This window comes from Gymnoscopelus microlampas (genome assembly GCF_963454915.1).
Source record: "Gymnoscopelus microlampas genome assembly, chromosome: 14".
Taxonomy (NCBI): domain Eukaryota; kingdom Metazoa; phylum Chordata; class Actinopteri; order Myctophiformes; family Myctophidae; genus Gymnoscopelus; species Gymnoscopelus microlampas.
Window position 1 is genome coordinate 2570477 of NC_139951.1, and position 17774 is coordinate 2588250.

General features: G+C 41.5%; 1 protein-coding gene across 3 annotated transcripts in view; it reads left to right on the forward strand.

Moving 5' to 3' along the window:
- ccdc186 (coiled-coil domain-containing protein 186) overlaps positions 1-17774 on the forward strand; it is a 96234-nt gene that overhangs the window by 29270 nt on the left and 49190 nt on the right. For all 3 annotated transcript variants that reach the window (XR_014602297.1, XM_084078907.1, XM_084078908.1), the window contains exons 8-12: positions 599-718; positions 4279-4383; positions 7567-7665; positions 8920-9006; positions 13979-14121. Coding sequence is in view for 2 of the 3 variants with exons in the window: in XM_084078907.1 (XP_083935033.1) it covers positions 599-718; positions 4279-4383; positions 7567-7665; positions 8920-9006; positions 13979-14121 (554 nt within the window). In the remaining variant the exon portion in view is untranslated. The remainder of the gene's footprint in view (positions 1-598; positions 719-4278; positions 4384-7566; positions 7666-8919; positions 9007-13978; positions 14122-17774) is intronic.

Genomic DNA, 17774 nt, shown 5'->3' on the forward strand with positions numbered 1-17774 from the left:
GGACATAACATACGGACGGACGGACGGACAGACAGACAGAGTCAAATGTAGAGCGGCTGGCACCGCTAAAAATAGCAGATCTACAAGCTCATAGCGCGGCACCGAGTGCCGCGCTATGAGCTTGTTGATCTGCTATTTTTGAAAAATCGTGAAATTGTGTGCAAATCTTTGAATGTATATATTTTGAAGCGAACATTTGTAACTCAAAATCTTTGGTTCTGGGAGTCCCTGGAACAACATATTTTGAGATGGGGGGGGGGGGGGGTCCGCAGCCAAATATATATCATTTCGGGGGTCCTTGGCACGAACAAGTTTGAGAACTACTGATTTAGAAGGCCTTTGTAGAATCGGCCTCAGGTCTTAATGGGTTAAAATGCTGGACTACCTCCATACAGACAAGGAGGGCCCAGACCCCAGGTTGGGAAACACTGCCTTACGTGTGTGTGTGTGTGTGTGTGTGTGTGTGTGTGTGTGTGTGTGTGTGTGTGTGTGTGTGTGTGTGTGTGTGTGTGTGTGTGTGTGTGTGTGTGTGTGTGTGTGTGTGTGTGTGTGTGTGTGTGTGTGTGTCTGCGCGCGCGTGTGTGTGTGGGGGGGTCAGGAAGGCGAGGTGAGCAGGCTGAGTCGAGAGCTGGAAAAGACGAAGGAGGAGCTGAACTCGCAGCTCATCAAAATCAAGTGGGCCCAAAACAAACTGAAGAGTGAAGCAGACAGCCACAAGGTGAGACAACAACACTACATTACCCACACATCCTAATAGAACTACAACCACATACTACACTATAGAGGTCTTCACGGGTCAAATATAAATACCCGAACCCAAATGGACCCGTGATTTTTTTACCCGGAACCGAATGGACCCGGCCTATGGTCCAATATGAAGGACCGATACCCGAGTGGACCCGCGAAAAAAATACCTGTAACCGAATGGACCCGGCCTATGGTCCAATATGAAGGACCGATACCCGAGTGGACCCGCGAAAAAAATACCCGTGACCGAATGGACCCGGGCCATTGTTAGAAATTGAGATCCGGACCCGAACAGCACCGAGAGCTGTCGGGAACCGACCCGTATAGAACCGTGACATACAAGAACCGAACCCGTACATAACCCGAGCCTCCGAAAAACCCGAACGCAAAATTGTTTGCCAAGTCATTAGTACAAGTTGTCCAGCGTTAAATAAGACTTGTTTCATACTTTCTTACCTATAAATGTATAGCCTCCATGATTATGATGTATAATCCCAGTCAATGCTCATTGGACAGCTAAACAAAAATAAATCCACGTTCTAGATGTTTGTAATCCTTCTTCATTGCCAACTAATCCACGTTAATTTCTAATGTTAAACCACATTTAATGTTGTTTAACATTATAATTGGCTTTGGGGTTTCCATTGTGCTTTGAGTATACCGTCATGTTGATATTAACTCGATTATTTTACCATTTTAACCATTAACCAAAGCGTTACGTTAATCGACAATATTTGATATAACTGGTGTATATAAATGAGTGGGTAAAATATGTCCAAGGATTCGTCGGTGACGTCATCGCCGACAAATCCTTGCTAAAGCTGCTCTCTTCAACCTTCGAACATGGCGTAGCGTCCGTCGCTACTTCCTTGTTTCATAGTGACATCACTGTCGAATCCTTGGTATTTTTGTCCTAGCTTTTCAACGTGTGTGTTGATCAGCGCCGTTAATATGCGCTGTAGTCTTTGCTCGTGGTAGTGAAACACTAAACAGGAGTATTATATCATGTCAACATTCAAGTACAACTATCAGAAGATGTAACTCAGGTAAAGTAATGCGCCACTAAAGTTCTAAAGTTTTCCACCCCTGTCCAAATTGTTCCTATTACAGACAGTGCCTTCGGTCAAGAAAGACGATCATCAAGGCTAATACAGACATAAATATGTTTTAATCATCCTATCCTTGTTAATATATCGCCATTTAGGTCAATGGTATAACATTATGTTGTGATATGATAATATAAATAGCAGCCAGTCATTGACTGCGTCACTGCCAGTCTGTCTTCTGAGCGACCGACCTCCCTCCCTCCCTCCCTCCACTCGGGTATTAATGGAACCGTGCATTTCACAGTCTGAGCCCCGAGAAACCCGCTCGCCGGGTCCACTCGGGTATTAGTGGAACCGTCCATTTCACAGTCGGAGAACCGAGACCCGAGACGGACTGTACCGGCTCCGACCCGGACCCGGAGTCACATCTTGTGAATGGACCCGAGACCCGAGACGGTCTGTACCGGCTCCGACCCGGACCCGGAGTCACTTCTTGTGAATGGACCCGTGACCGAGCCGGGTACGGGTCGGAACGCGGGTATTTCGGGTTACATGCCTAACCCGAAGACCTCTACTACACTAGCCATAAACACCACTAGAACCACATTTTCAAAGCAAACAGAGGAGTGAAGCAGACATCCTCAAGGTGACACACCAATACTACACCGCATTGTGAGCTTGTAGATCGTCTATTTACGGTGCGCGACACAGCACGCAACCAAGTATATGAAGGCAAGCACCTTAAATATAAACTAAATCCGTCCTGCGTGCACAAGTCCACTCACAGAGCCCAATCATACAGATACGAGTGGTTTGTCTTAATGTGAGACAGATAGGTATCTGTGGACAAAAAAACGTATAGCCTACTTTTCATTTAAATCTTCTTCATCAACTAGGGGCCACTCACTCACTCACTCACTCACTCACTCACTCACTCACTCACTCACTCACACTCTCCTTGCCAAAACAAGGTGAAAAACGCTGGCAGCAGCAAAATAATTAATTCAATAATACCTGGCAGTGAATGTGTTAATTGCAACTGCTAATTTCACTTTGATAACCATTCATTCTCATGTTTTATCATGACAAGTATAACCCTAGTGCTCATTTAAAATGAGTTAACTCTATTCCTCTACCTCTGGCTAAAAATGTCAAAACACTGATGTGCCCTTTTAGCAAATTCAGTTCCCGTCCCTCTGTAATGTTCTCTCTGCTCGTCCCTGATGGACATTATTATCTGTCCTGCAAAGCAGACGTGTTTCTATTATAACGGCAGTTCAGTAAGAACACAGAATGTCCTTTTCAAACTCAGCCACTAAATGAGAGGGAGGCTGTGAGGCCGCTAACGTTTCCCCATCAACAGAAAACGTTCTGGTTATGTTCTTTTTTAACCCATTAAGACCGGGAACGCATCTGTGTCACTTAATATTTCTTTGGGCGATTCAAAAATAGCAGATCTACAAGCTCATAGCGCGGCACCGAGTGCCGCGCTATGAGCTCGTAGATCTGCTATTTTAGAAAAATCGTGAAAATGTGTGCAAATCTTTGAATATGTATATATTTTTTGAAGCGAACATTTGTAACTCAATCTGTGCTTCTGGAACAACATATTTTGAAATGGGGGTGTCCGTGGCCAAATACATATCATTTTGGGGGTCCTTGACATGAAAAGGTTTTAGAATCACTGATAGTAGCCTATAGCAACATAAGTCTTTTCAAAAAGACTGGTTAGGATTTAGAAGACATTTGTAAGAATCGGCCTCAGGACTTAATGGGTTAAATGCTCCGTCGCCAAAATGACATGATTGTTTATTTACTCAGATGGGTCCTAATTGGCCGCTTGAAATTGTCTCTGTGAGGAAATGGCTTTTGCAACTTCCTCATCACAGGCACACAGAAATTAGAGGCGAAATTCATTTTTGCACACGTGTGTGTGTGTGTGTGTGTGTGTGTGTGTGTGTGTGTGTGTGTGTGTGTGTGTGTGTGTGTGTGTGTGTGTGTGTGTGTGTGTGTGTGTGTGTGTGTGTGTGTGTGTGTTGTGTGTCTTACTATACTTGTGAGGACCAAATGTCCCCTCAAGTATAGACGAATTGGAGAATTAGACTAATGGATGTTTTTAAGGTTAAATGTGCGTTTTAGAGGTGGACTTACGATTAAGAAAAGATTCCTGTTGGATTTAGGGCTGGAATTAGGCATTTAGAGGTTAGGGTTTAGGGGTTAGAGTCAGTGTTATGCCTGATTTACACTTAGTTGTGTGCTGGTGTCATGCACCGAAAAATAGCTGATTCACAAGCCCACATCGTGTCGCAGCGTGCCGTGTTGTGGGCTACCCACAGATCACCATTTTTGGGGCTTTAGGCTTATGATAAAAAATGGCCATGAATACAAGGGCATTCATAAAATCGGCGTCTTAAAATGTTGATGTCCTCACAAGTATGGTAATACAAAACTGTGTGTGTGTGTGTGTGTGTGTGTGTTTGTGTAGGAGACTAAAGACAAGCTGAAGGAAACCACGGCCAAACTGACCCAGGCTAAAGAAGAGACGGAACAGATCCGGAAGAACTGCCAGGACATGATCCGTACCTACCAGGTGTGTGTTCTGACCATATGTTGGTGTGAGACTGAAAATACCAGGTGTGAGAGTGAAAGCAGAGTGAAAATACCAGATGTTGTGAGGGACATCTGGTATTTCATCAGAGCATGCTCTGATGAAGGCTCATAGCCAAAATGCATAAGCGTTCGTTTATTGGTGTGTGCCAATACAAAAAGTGGAAATGTGAGTACATTGATTTGAAATGTTGGATGTGCTACCTTTTTTTTTATTTTTTCTCAATTCCTACTTTTAACACATTGATTGCCTAGATCGAGTTAACTTGTTAAAAAAAAAATATATGTATATATATACTGGTATATATATATATATATATCTAGACTCCTATCCACTTCCTTGTTAACTTAAAACTTAAAAATTCTGTATCTCGGCTCCTGAGTACTTTTTTTTTCAATGAAAAATCTCTGGCATAAAACTGCAAAAAAATCTGAAATAATTCAGGCAGTGCATGTGTTAATGTGTATACTGGATTTTGGGTCTATCACTCCACTGAGACTCCACTGAAACCCATTGTTGATGCACAACCTCTTTTTCTTATTTAGCTAACTGAGCATCTCTGTCTGTCAGAATAAACCAGTATAGGCTCTGTGCACAGCAGCTATATTGGAAAGGCATTGGGCCTCTTCCTTACTTCCTGCACAGGTGTTACCAATGATACTAATGAAGGCTCTGTTCCATTCTGGTCAAACAGAGCCAGGGTGCTGAATATTGTGCATGTTGGCTCACAGGAAACACTCTGCTACACCAGTGAGTCTCAAATTGGGGTCCAGCCGTCCAGGGACCCTCATGGTTCCTTGAGGGGGTTCCAAATGGCCCCTTACAGGTGTGTAACGCTGAGAGTGTACAGATGGAACCAAATGGACCCTTATGGGTCAATTTAGTTCCATTTGTACACTCAGAGTTATGCGAGTCCTTGAAATTTTAAAACGTTTGAGAACCACTCTGCTACACAAAAATGGAACAGAGCCTAAATTAGTGTCATTGGTAACACCTGTGAAAGGAAGAGGTACAATTTATTTCCAATGTGGCTGCTTTTGTGGATGCACATCGTGTCACATATTTACAAGCTCACAGCGCGTCGCAAGCGATTCGCATTGTGAGCTTGTAGATGATAAAAAATAGCAGTTCTACAAGCCCACAAAGCATTGCGATGTGACACTTTGTGCGCTTGTAGATCTGCAATTTTTTTAAACTCAAGCCTTCTCTTATGGGGATCCTTGCTCAAAGTTTGACATAAATTATGTTTTATGTTTTCACTATGGTTTCTAGTGGTACTAGCAGTTTTCCGGGTTGACCTGAAGATGGCAGCAAAGAGTTGTCTGCTAATGTCTGTCTCTTTTTTGTTTGATTCTCTCAATGAGCTCAGAGAAAGTCATGTTTCATTCATCACCACTGCAGTGACAACACCGTCACCATTCATAGAATAAACATCCATGTTGAGGCCACATTTCCTCAATGACAAATGCCCTGTAGTTTTAGTTTTTTATCCTAAAAGCAGGTGCTATGATCTGTGTGACAGAATCAACACGGGCATCAAAAATCCAGCATCAGGGATTAAAGCAAAAAAAACTAAACTCACAAAGTCTCGACCTTTGATCCGTGAAACGGCGTGGAATATGTCGAACTATTATGTTTAGTTAGTATCATCCTAAACCTATGTTCTGGCTGTACTCAAAGTACTCAAATGATTTACTTAAGTAAAGGTAGCAATACTGCAATGTAGAAGTACTCTGTTTTTAATAGGGTTTAAGTGGTTAATGTATGTTTTATAATGAAATCATTTATATCTGCAAAGTAACTAGTAACTAAAGTTTTCAAATAATTGTAGTGGAGTAAAAGTACAATATTTGCCTCTGAGATGTAGTGGAGTAGAAGTAAAAGTATAGACTCAAAATTGCCCTTAAGTACAGTACTTGAGTAAATGTACTTAGTTACTTTACACCACTGTGTTTAGTGTGTTCTACATACAGCCAACCAGTTGAAGAAATCACAGATGTATGTCCTTATTCCCTGAAGGCTTTAACCTCTGCTCTTTATATTCAAGACCATTAATTGGGTTTTTTTTATGGAAGATGCCCCAGTCTGAACATGTAATCTATTGCTAATTGCACCACCACTTCAAATACTCTTTAATCTTATAAAGCAGTGGTTCTCAAACTTCTTCACGGAACTCCCAAAATGATATGTATTTTGCCGCGGACCCCCATTTCAAAATATTTTTGTTCCAGGGACCCCCAGAAGCAAAGATTTGAGTTGAACAAAAATACACATATTCAAAGATTTTGCACACATTTTTCACGATTTTTCAAAAATAGCAGATCTACAAGCTCGTAGCGCGGCACTCGGTACCGCGCTACGAGCTTGTAGATCTGCTATTTAAGAACCAACGTTATAAAGAATGACTTCAATCAGTCGTGACGACTCAGAACTTTAGTCCGTGCAAAATACACAGTAAAATCCTCAGTTAACTTAACTCGCCAGAGTGGGTCCATTTGGTTAACATTTTGTTCACTCTCGCGAGTTAACCCATTAAGACCTGGAACTGTGTCATTTTTAGATTTGAGCTAAAAAGCATTATTTTACACTTTGGGCTATTCAAAAATAGCATATATACAAGCTCATAGCGCGGCACCGAGTGCCGTGCTACGAGCTTGTAGATCTGCTATTTTTGAAAATTCGTGAAAATGTGTGCAAATCTTTGAATATATATATATATATATATATTTTAAAGCGAACATTTTTAACTCAAATCGTTGCTTCTGGGGGGTCCCCGGAACTAAATATTTCGATGGGGGTCCGTGGTCAAATACATATAATTTTGGGGGTCCTTGACATGAAAAAGATTGAGCACCACTGATATAGAAACATATGTTTTTCAGAATACTGTTGGGATTTAGGAGACATGTAGAATATGCTTCAGGTCTCAATGGGTTAAATTAAAACTTAGTACTTTACAGTGTTGAACACAACCAGGGACATGTTGTCAATCTTAAATTCTTTACACAACGTGAGCGATCCTGATTAGCAGTTTATAGATGGCAGCATCACCAGATATGGAAGCTGCTGTTTGTGTAAACGGCCCCAAATGATCAGCGCATTGGAGTCCTCCTGACCAGAAATGGAAATGAAATGTTTTGTTTATGCATCAACGTGTTTTTCCAGGAGTCGGAGGAGATTAAGTCCAATGAGCTGGATGCGAAGCTGAGAGAGACCAAGGGACAGCTGGAGAAGCACAGACAGGAACAAACAGACATATTAGAGGTAAAATTACAGAAATCTTAAAATTACACAGATGCGTTCCCGGTCTTAATGGGTTAACACATTGAGTGCCAGGGGTTTTTCAAAACAGGGTACCTCCAGTGCCTGGAATTTTAACCATTTTTGGACCTTTTTCAAGTAGTCACAAAACATTTTCAGTGATCACCGTCCTCACGGTGATACCCTCATTACACACATAGAGGTCTCGTACAATCCGGGGAAAAAGATTAAAAACATTCGGTAATCCGTTCCATAGTTGCAGCCAGTTGAAAATAGTCGAAAATACATCGTAAAAACAAAAAGTACACAGGAGCCGAGATACAGGCTTTTGAAGTCATAACTTAACAAGGAAGTGGATTGGAGTCTAAATCTTCGTAAAATGATATCTCCTGGTGCTGTGAAGGAAAAAAAAAAAAAAATTGAAAAAAATATATATTTTTTTTTTCATATTTTTTTCCAAAAACGGCCATAACCGTTTTTGGCACACCTTGTTTGGAATATGAAAAACGGTCCGGACCGTTTTTGGCACTCAATGTGTTAAGAAGACCCCGATTCATTTAGATTTCCCCTAATTTGGGGAAATCTGAAAACGATGGATACGTGACAAATAACGTATTGCCTGAATCGGGGTAAAATGGCTGCGTTAATGTGCATTTAAACACATATCAGTCTAATCAACAAAGTAAGAGCAGGCTATAAGTCATTTTCAACGGAGGCCATGAATAAAAAACTGACACCCACTTCAAAAGCCACAAAAAAAGCTTTTTTTCAGTGCCTCCAGTGGTGCAGTCAAGCATTAATCAGTCCATATGTTTTTGTTTCTCCATTTTGCACTCTCTCCACTTCTCTCTCCACACAGCACATCTCCTGCATGTAATGGAGGAAAACAAAGTTTTTCTATTAACCAGTTCCCTGTTCTTTTTGACCCAAGCCGTGGCATTGTCCTTTGTATTTTTCTCGCTTGTCACCAGTAGTGTGTTTTCGGCACACAGCTAAATAGCATTATGACACCGGCCTGCCAAAATACATTTTAGTCAATTAAATCAACAGATTTCACATGACAAAAAATATGACTAAAACTAAATGGAATTGTATTCAAAAGACTATGACTACGACCTACATCAACATTTGCTGTAAAAATTAGCACTGTCAACGAGTGCGTTAAACCACACATGCCCCACATTTGGACGTTTGGTAGCGTTTGTCGCTGCTAGTGTGAAGTGAGATGATGTTGATGATGATGATGTCACTTTACAGGTTCACAAAATGAAGGCCAAAGAGCTAGAGGACCTGAAGAGAACCTACAAAGAGGGCATGGACGAACTGTGTACCCTACGCACCAAGGTGAGCAATGCTTTCACTCTGTGTGTGTGTGTGTGTGTGTGTGTGTGTGTGTGTGTGTGTGTGTGTGTGTGTGTGTGGGGTAGGACTCAAGTCTGCTTTTTAATTTACTCTGTCTCGCCCATAATTTTACTCGGACTTGACTCTGTCTCGGACCAAGGGACTCGGACTCAACTCGGGTCTCGACCCACCATCGTTCTTGGTCTCGACTCAGACTCGCCCCCCTCCCACACTCGGTCTTGACTTGGACTCGCTTTTACGTGGACTCGACTACAACCCTAATGTTTGCGCGTGCACTCGTATCACTACGCTTGTGAGGGACAAAATGTCCCCACTATAGTAAAATTTGAGACGACGTTGTGAGCACAATTTCCCTTGTCAAGAGAAGAGAGAAGTGGTTGTTTTTATGATAAAAGAAAGCGCTTTGAGCTTGTCGATCTGCTACTTTTTCTACTTTTGAATTTGAATCCTGAAAAGTAACAGTTTTGGACATATGAGGTTTCCACCCGACAGAGACAATATACATATATATATAGGTCTCCTTTGTTGTCCCGCCCACTTCAAGGAGTTATTTTAGAAACATGTTCAGCTATCGAGGCCAAACTAGAGGTTGTCATGACCTTGACATGCAGCGTGTCAAGAGGTGTATAAATGAAGTTTAATGGCCTTGATGACACACACACACACACACACACACACACACACACACACACACACACACACACACACACACACACAGGTTTGTATTACTATACTTCTTTGGCTATTCAAAAATAGCAGATATACAAGCTCATAGTATGAGCTTGTAGATCTGCTATTTATTTTTTTACATTTTTGCAAATCTTTGCTTCTGGGGGTCCCTGTAACAAGATATTTTGAGATGGGGGTCCGCGGACAAACACATAATCATTTTGGGGGTCCTCGACGTGAAAAAAGTTTGAGAACCACTGACCCTGGTTGGAAAATGACCACCCTATATCTCATCCATGCTACGTCAGAAACCTAGTCACATTCAAACTCGCTCTGGTGATTGGATAGTCCTTCTGGTTCCTTTTGCCAGTTCGAAACTGGGAAAGTTCAGTTTTGGTGCGCCTGATTCCTGGAATCTCTGCAACAAGAGTTGAAATTGAATAACCTTATCATCTATTGGCCATTTTAAGAATTTATATAAAAAACGTGCATTACCTGTATGCAACTGTTTTTACTGATTGCTGTCAACATGCAACTGTTTTAACTGTTTGTTGTCAACATTCTCGTTTTTCTTGTTGTTCTTATGTTATATATATATATATATATGTGTGTAATCTCGGCATCATTGTAAATGAGGGTCTCCCTCAATGATATCTCCGAGAATCTTAAATAAAGGTTGAATGAATAGCAACATACGTTTTTTTCAAAAAAAACTGTTAGGATTTAGAAGACATTTGAAGAATCCCCAGAAGCAAAGATTTGAGTAAAAAAAAAAAAAAAACGTTTTAAAATATTCAAAGATTTGCCCAAACAAAAAAAAACAAAAAATAGCCCATAGTATAAAATAATGGTTATAGCTAAAAATCTAAAATGACACAGATGCGTTCCCGGATTGAATGGGTTAAGACGGTGGTTTTATGAATGCCATTGTTTGTTTTTTTCTTGTGCAGTTTTTAACCATAAGCCTAAAGCCGAAAATAGCAGATCCAAAGGCTTGTAGATCGGCTATCATTAGTGCCTCTATCTCTAATCCCTAAATGAAACTCCCAAATGTCTTTCTAGCCTAATCATAAATCTAAATCCTAATCGTTCGGTCTGTACACTCTCAACGACTTCAGAGTGTGTACAGACCAAAGGGGTCCATTTGGAACCCGCTGAGGGTCCCTGGACCCCACTTTGAGAGCCACTGTTATAAGGTTTGAATAGGCTCTATGCACACAGTGGAAACAAGTCCTTATGACTTTGTTTGTGTTATCCTTTTAGCCCAAATGTCTAGCTGTATACCTCGTGCTGTTTACATTTCTATCTAATAAAGAATTCAATCAATCAATTGGAAAGAAATTGGGCCTCTTCCCCTTACTTCCTTCACAGGTGTTATCAATCTTGCTACCATAATTGACGGCCACAGTCATGGAGTGTACACGAGTGTATGGGCTCAATGGCCAAGCAGACACATGGCCCAACTAACTCCACATTTTCCCCCAAAATTCCTCAATATTCTGCCTGTCAAACCAGCTGCTTCGCATCCCATCACTGTACTTGCAGGATGTACAATTAATATCAAACGCATTATGCTCCAATACTTATGCAAATCACTTCGCCCACTCAAAATTCACGTCCGGGTGTTTCTTTTCACCAGCCAATCATCATGCACCTTCCCTTTCACGTTGCCACGTCCGTTGCCACGTCGCGCTGACGTACGCTAAACAAGCGCTGCCGTGCGCACTATGCGAACGAGCCCAAAGGCGCGCAAAAATAAGCCGACCATTGCTTAGACACAAAGTCAGACCTGGCAACGCAGCCTACGCCAATCATGTGTGAGAGATCTACAAGCTATGGGGTAGAGACGCCGTGTGCCATGCACCGTATCTTAGCAACAACGAAAGCGCTCACTCTCATTGGTCCTGTCACGCTACGAGCAGTTTCCAGACAATGGCATCGCAGAGAGCTTGCTGTAGTGTTTACATATATCTATGGCTGTAGCCATCAGTCAGTCGCAGCGACGACGGACAGGGCGCTGTGATAGTTGCCATGTAGCTAACGCTAACGTAGTTGTCATACCTGCAGCGGCTGTGCAATCACTTTGTCAACAATATTCGTGTGGTGAATGTTATTATTGCTGCTCCGTTAGTCCATTGTAGATGATGTATGTTGTGGTATGTAACGTAATGGCAGGACCGCCCCGTGCAACGCACGTTTAGGCATTATGTTGTAATTTCAGTCCGATTAGGGCAGTGGCTATCCCCCGCCCCCCCCCTACATCATATTTGAACTGGGGACCCCCCCATTTTGTTTGACTCCGTTCCACAAGTCAATATTGTGAAAATAGCAGATCTACAAGCTCACAACCCTCACGTTGAGAGGCGTTGTGAGCTTGCAGATCGGCTATTTTCAACATGTTTGCCTCTTTCTTATATTATTTGACAATGTGCCCAATGTTTTATAGTATAGTTTGTTGTGTGTGTGTGTGTGTGTGTGTGTGTGTGTGTGTGTGTGTGTGTGTGTGTGCAGTACTGTGCGTCTTCTGATTATTAAAAGACGCATCCAACTCACCATTCGTGTGTCCACATGCAATGTTGTGCAAACACACAAAAACAGCCGCCATCTCCACACACATTCCTTGTGTGTGTGTGTGTGTGTGTGTGTGTGTGTGTGTGTGTGTGTGTGTGTGTGTGTGTGTGTACGCGCGCAACAACTCACAAACGGCCGCCATTTTGACCAGATTGTACAGGGTCACACATTTCCGTATAACACCCGCCACCGAAAAGATGTATGATGACTCATTGTATTATTATTTGATTATTAGATAATGATTATACATGCCCCATGATTATTATAAGATCATATATCTTAATCAAAAATTATAATCATATGATATAATTAATCATCATAACTTATTAATACTCATAATAAAATAACAATATTAAATAACAATATATTGCCCATTTCCCCCCAGCCATTTCGCCATTTAGATATGTATATATATATAGAGAGAGAGATAGATAGAGATAGAGATAGAGAGATAGACAGATAGATAGATAGATAGATAGATAGATAGATAGATAGATAGATATCCAGTAAAGTGCAGTACTTGAGCACATGTAGTTATTTACTCACCTCTGTAATTTAATTCATGACTCCCAGGATCCATTCTCTTTTGGACTCCTCTTAGGACATGCTTATGTCTCCTACAGACTACGATAGGCTACTTTACAGGTCACACTTGGACCATTGATAGGCAGGAGTAGGCAGCTTTAGCTTTGTAAAAGGTGTGAATGGGCCAGCCAATGTATCACTTCAGTAACGTCACCGGCGGCCGGCGGCTGTGTCTATTGTTGTCGGAGCAGAATTCATTTTCCTGGCAAATCTTCACTGACCGGGCCATGGCCCCACTAGCCCTCATGACGCTACGCCAGTGATCGGCGCTGCCAAGTGGTCTCTACGTGGGCGTGGGCGCTACGTGGGCGTGGACGCTACGTGGGCGTGGACGCTACAGATGTGCCACTTCAAAACTTCACACGTTACTGTTCTTTCCCTGAAAGTCCCCTGAAAATGCATTTTTTTCCTCCCTTTTCTGCCCTTAAAATGCACTGTTTTGCCCCTGAAAAGAAGTTGTCACTACACACCCCCGTTTTTCCCTTCAACAGACATCCATATACATGAGAACAAAAGAATGTGTGTTTAAGAAGGTGTCAGACTCATTATGAGGCGAAAGGTGATTTGACCAGTTTCTCAAATTAATTAGCATCATAAAAGCAGTGATCATCAAAATAATTCAGCATTTTAAATGCCCTTCTTTGTCCCTCTTATTGCCCTGGGAATCCCCTGAAAATTTATTGTCTTGGCGATGGCAGGAAATGTGAAGTTTTGAAGTGGCACATCTGTACGTGGGCGTGGGCGCTAGATGTGAGGCCGGCGCAGCCGGCCGAACTTCTAGTTATACTAATTTAAGGCTCTGTTCCATTTAGTGTAGCACAGTGGTTCTCAAAAAGGTTTTGAATTCCATGGACCCCCATAACTCTGAGAGTTCCAAGTGTACACTCTCAGCGTTACACACCCCTAAGGGTCCATTTGGAACCCCCTCAAGGAACCATGAGGGGTCCCTGGACCCCACTTTGAGACCCACTGGTGTTTCCAGTGAGCCAACATGCAACAATATCAGCACCCTGACTCTGTTTGACCAGAATGGAACTGAGCCATTCAATCCGTGAAAGTCAAAAATGGCAGCTATACAAGCTCACAGCGCGTGTGTGCATGTGTGTTTGTGTGTGTGTGTGTTGTGCAGTTAAAGTGTCTGGAAGAGGAGCGTCCTCGCTGGGAAGATGAGCTGAGCAAGTACAGGGAGATCATCAACCGACAGAAGGCTGAGATCGGCCGACAGAGAGAGCAGCTGGGAGAAATCGGCACCCTGCAAGACCTACACACACGGTACCACGCACGCACGCACGCACGCACGCACACACACACACACACACACACACACACACACACACACACAATTTATTCATGTCCACACAAAGGCAATTGCATACAAGGACACAAATAATACAGGTGTGGCGAGGTTACATCCACAAGATCAAGGCATATGTCCTCAGTCAAAAATAATAGCATTATTTTACACTTTGGCTCAAAAATAGCAGATCTACAAGCTCATAGCGCGGCACAGGTTAATTGTCACACAGATAATTGCGGTTAAACAATTAGATTGTGTTTTTGGCGTATGGCACATCGGAACATAATGAATACAAATTACATTTCTGTTTGCCTTTTTAGGCTTCGGAATCAAACTGCACAGGACGGATAATTATGACAAATAACTTCAATATAAAGAGAAATTACTGACCTATTTAATAAGTATAATACATTTCAAAAAGATGTAAAGCATCATGCTATTTTTGGAAAATAAATAAAATAATGATTATGAGGATTATGCAAAACAGTTGCGAGTATCTCAAATAATTGAGATTAGGCGACTATGTAACAAGTGTGACAGGCCTAAGCGCGCGCACGCACGCACACACCCACACACACACACACACGGTACACCCCCCCCCCCCCACCCCCGACAAGTACAATTTGTTATGTGCTTATTTTTTGTGTCTTAGATAATTTTTTCTCGACCACAGATGTTAAGAATGTGATTTAGATGTTAGCATGTTATTTACTCTTGACGCTAGTTTAATTGATTCACGTGAGACAGGAAACGGGGAGAGAGAGACGGGGAGCGACACGTAGCAAAGGTTGTTGGGCACGAGAATCGAACCCGCGACTCTTTGTCAGGCTGCATTAGAGCCAATATGCGGTATGCCCCTTATACAGTAGTATGAGGTTTAAGTGCTTTTAACAAAGTCACATTTTAAAGCATCGGCTATTAAACCTTGACTAAATCAAATGAATTCTAATTATAGTACATTAAAATGCAGTACTGTACAATGTGCTTCACATTAAATTAAGAGACGGAGAGGTCACAGATGAAATGTAGGGGATAATAAAACATAAAGAAAGATAAAGTCTAAAACAGACGGATAACGTAGTGAATAAAATAGGTTAATTAAAGTTAATTCATTTTAGGAGGATTATTTTTTGCACTGTCTGCAACATTGATTGAGGAGAGGCACTCTTTAAAGTGCTTTAGGACAATGGTTCTCAAAGTGGGGTCCGGGGACCCCCAGGGGTTGCAGGGGGACTCCAGCACAATCTGTTACCGTCGGCTATTTAAAAATACATCTGCTCTTTTTGAACGTAAGATTTTGGAAATGTTTTAATAATTCATGATTTGTAATTTGACATGAAAATGTTTGAGAAGCACTGCATTAGGATGTGGTTGACCTTGGAGGTCCTGGCAGGTTGTGTGAAGTGCTTATCTGCAATCTGGTGCACCTCTATTACCATCCTGCCTTAATTGCTTCCGACGGCTCCGGAGAGGTCTAGAATTTAATCGATGTCGAGTGGAAAACTGAAACTCGTTTGTCCAAAGCGGTTGCTTTTCAGAAAAAAATAAGAACTTTTGTTCCAATGTAGTTATTATTTAGTCATAAGCTCTTGTTAATGGTAGGGTAAGTGATTTTCCGAGGGGAAGAGAGAGAGAGAGAGAAATAAGAAAAAAGAAAGACATTGGATATAGAGAGTTTGTTCAATAAGAGTAGTCTCCAACTTTTTAATAAACAGAAAGGGCATGTTCAGGTCGGGATACCAATTTTATCCAATCAGGATATACTATCAGAATATAGTGCTTTAACCTTTTAACAAAAACCTTTTTGTTTTAACCAAAACATATCACTTACCCTGCCTGAAATTATTATCGGATTAGTATTTATAAAACCCTCAGACACACCTTAACCACTTTCACTTTACATTAGAATTGCATCGCTATTTTCAAGCATCGGATCGCATCGCTTTTTTCATTGCAATATTCGCTTGCTATTTTCGCTTGCTTTGCACAACACTGTTGTACATTATGTGAATTTCTTGACACTGTCATGAGGGGACGCTGACGTGAATTTCTGCGCTCCTCAACCTGAGCTAACACCTGTGTTTCTGGTGTCTTTCCAATGATCCTTTCACTGCGAATGTCATTCTACATCTGGACTATTTGCACACTTTAAATATCGGACTCTGGACTCTTTTAAGGCTGCCTTGAAAAGACACCTATTCTCTCAGGCCTATGGCAAATAGTTGTTTGTTGTTTTGTGGTTGGTTGGTTGTTTGTTGGTTGTTCATTGTTTTTGATGTAAAGCGTCCTTGGGTTCATGAAAGGCTCTATATAAATTCAAGCTATTATTATTATTATTATTACGACAAAGTAAGGCATTCATTTACGAAAAAAAAACAATAGTCTCTCTGTTTCTATGATTCCCCTATGGGGGTCTATTCAATTTCCATTCCCTGTAAAAGCTAGTTGGCAATCATTTATTATAAATCATGCTTACACAGAATGAATGAAATGAGACAGAGCCTTGACGCCCCAAATATGCTTAAATATTTATGCTCTATATATTGTGCTCGATAAATATATTTATTCAATCCAAGAGTTGTCTGACTGAACTAGGGCAAGGACAAACGTAGTGTACACATAATGGACTCGAGCACACTGGTTCACATGTCTTTGGGGGTGGGGGGTTCCAGAGGTCCCCAGCAAAAGTAGTTAATACAGCATCACAATCATTTTAACCACTTTATCCGTTTGTACATTGGCTATTGAAAAATAGCAGATCTACAGGCTACGAGCGTGTACATCTGCTATTTTTTGCTGCTAAGTTTTTGAAAAATATCAAAAATTAGAATATTTAGATTTTATTATTTATTTATTGCCCCTTTTTCTCCCCAATTAATTCTCCCCACACACATTTTCTGTCACTGCTCAACACTCCCTGCTGACAGGCTTTAACCTTTGACTGTTAATAATCGTGTTGATAAAGTATTCAATCCTATATTCAAATTGCCTAATGGGTAGAAAATGGATGTCGCAAACGTAACATGCGGACACACCTGCATCCACACCAAACTTGGCACAAACACTGTTCAGCGGTCTGCCATCAGAATAGCCACGCCATGGCCCTAAGCTCACCATAATCACAGTAAACATTATCATGTCTTCAGTCATATTCAAGGGCTTTTTTTTTAACTAACTCCAGTCACTTTTAAGTTCAGCACAGCTGAGCTGTGTGTGTGTCACTGTCCAGCTGACGCTCGTTGACACTCATTAATGTTACTTGCATCAAGGCAATAGGCTCTATGCACAGCAGCCATATTGGAAAGAAATTGGGCCTATTCTTACTTCCTTCAAAGGTGTTACCAATGATACTAATGAAGGCTCTGTTCCATTCTTGTCAGGGTGCTGATATCGTGCATGTTGGCTCACTAGAAACACTCCATTTTGGTTCCCAAATGGCCCCTTATGGTGGGTGTGTAACTCTGAGAGTGTACAAATGGAACCATTTGGTTCCATTTGTACATTCAGAGTTATGTACATCCATGAGTTATGGGGGTCCTTGAAAACAAGACAACCACTATGCCACACTAAATGGAACACAGCCTTAATTAGTATTATTGGTAACACCTGTGAAGGAAGTAACGAAGGG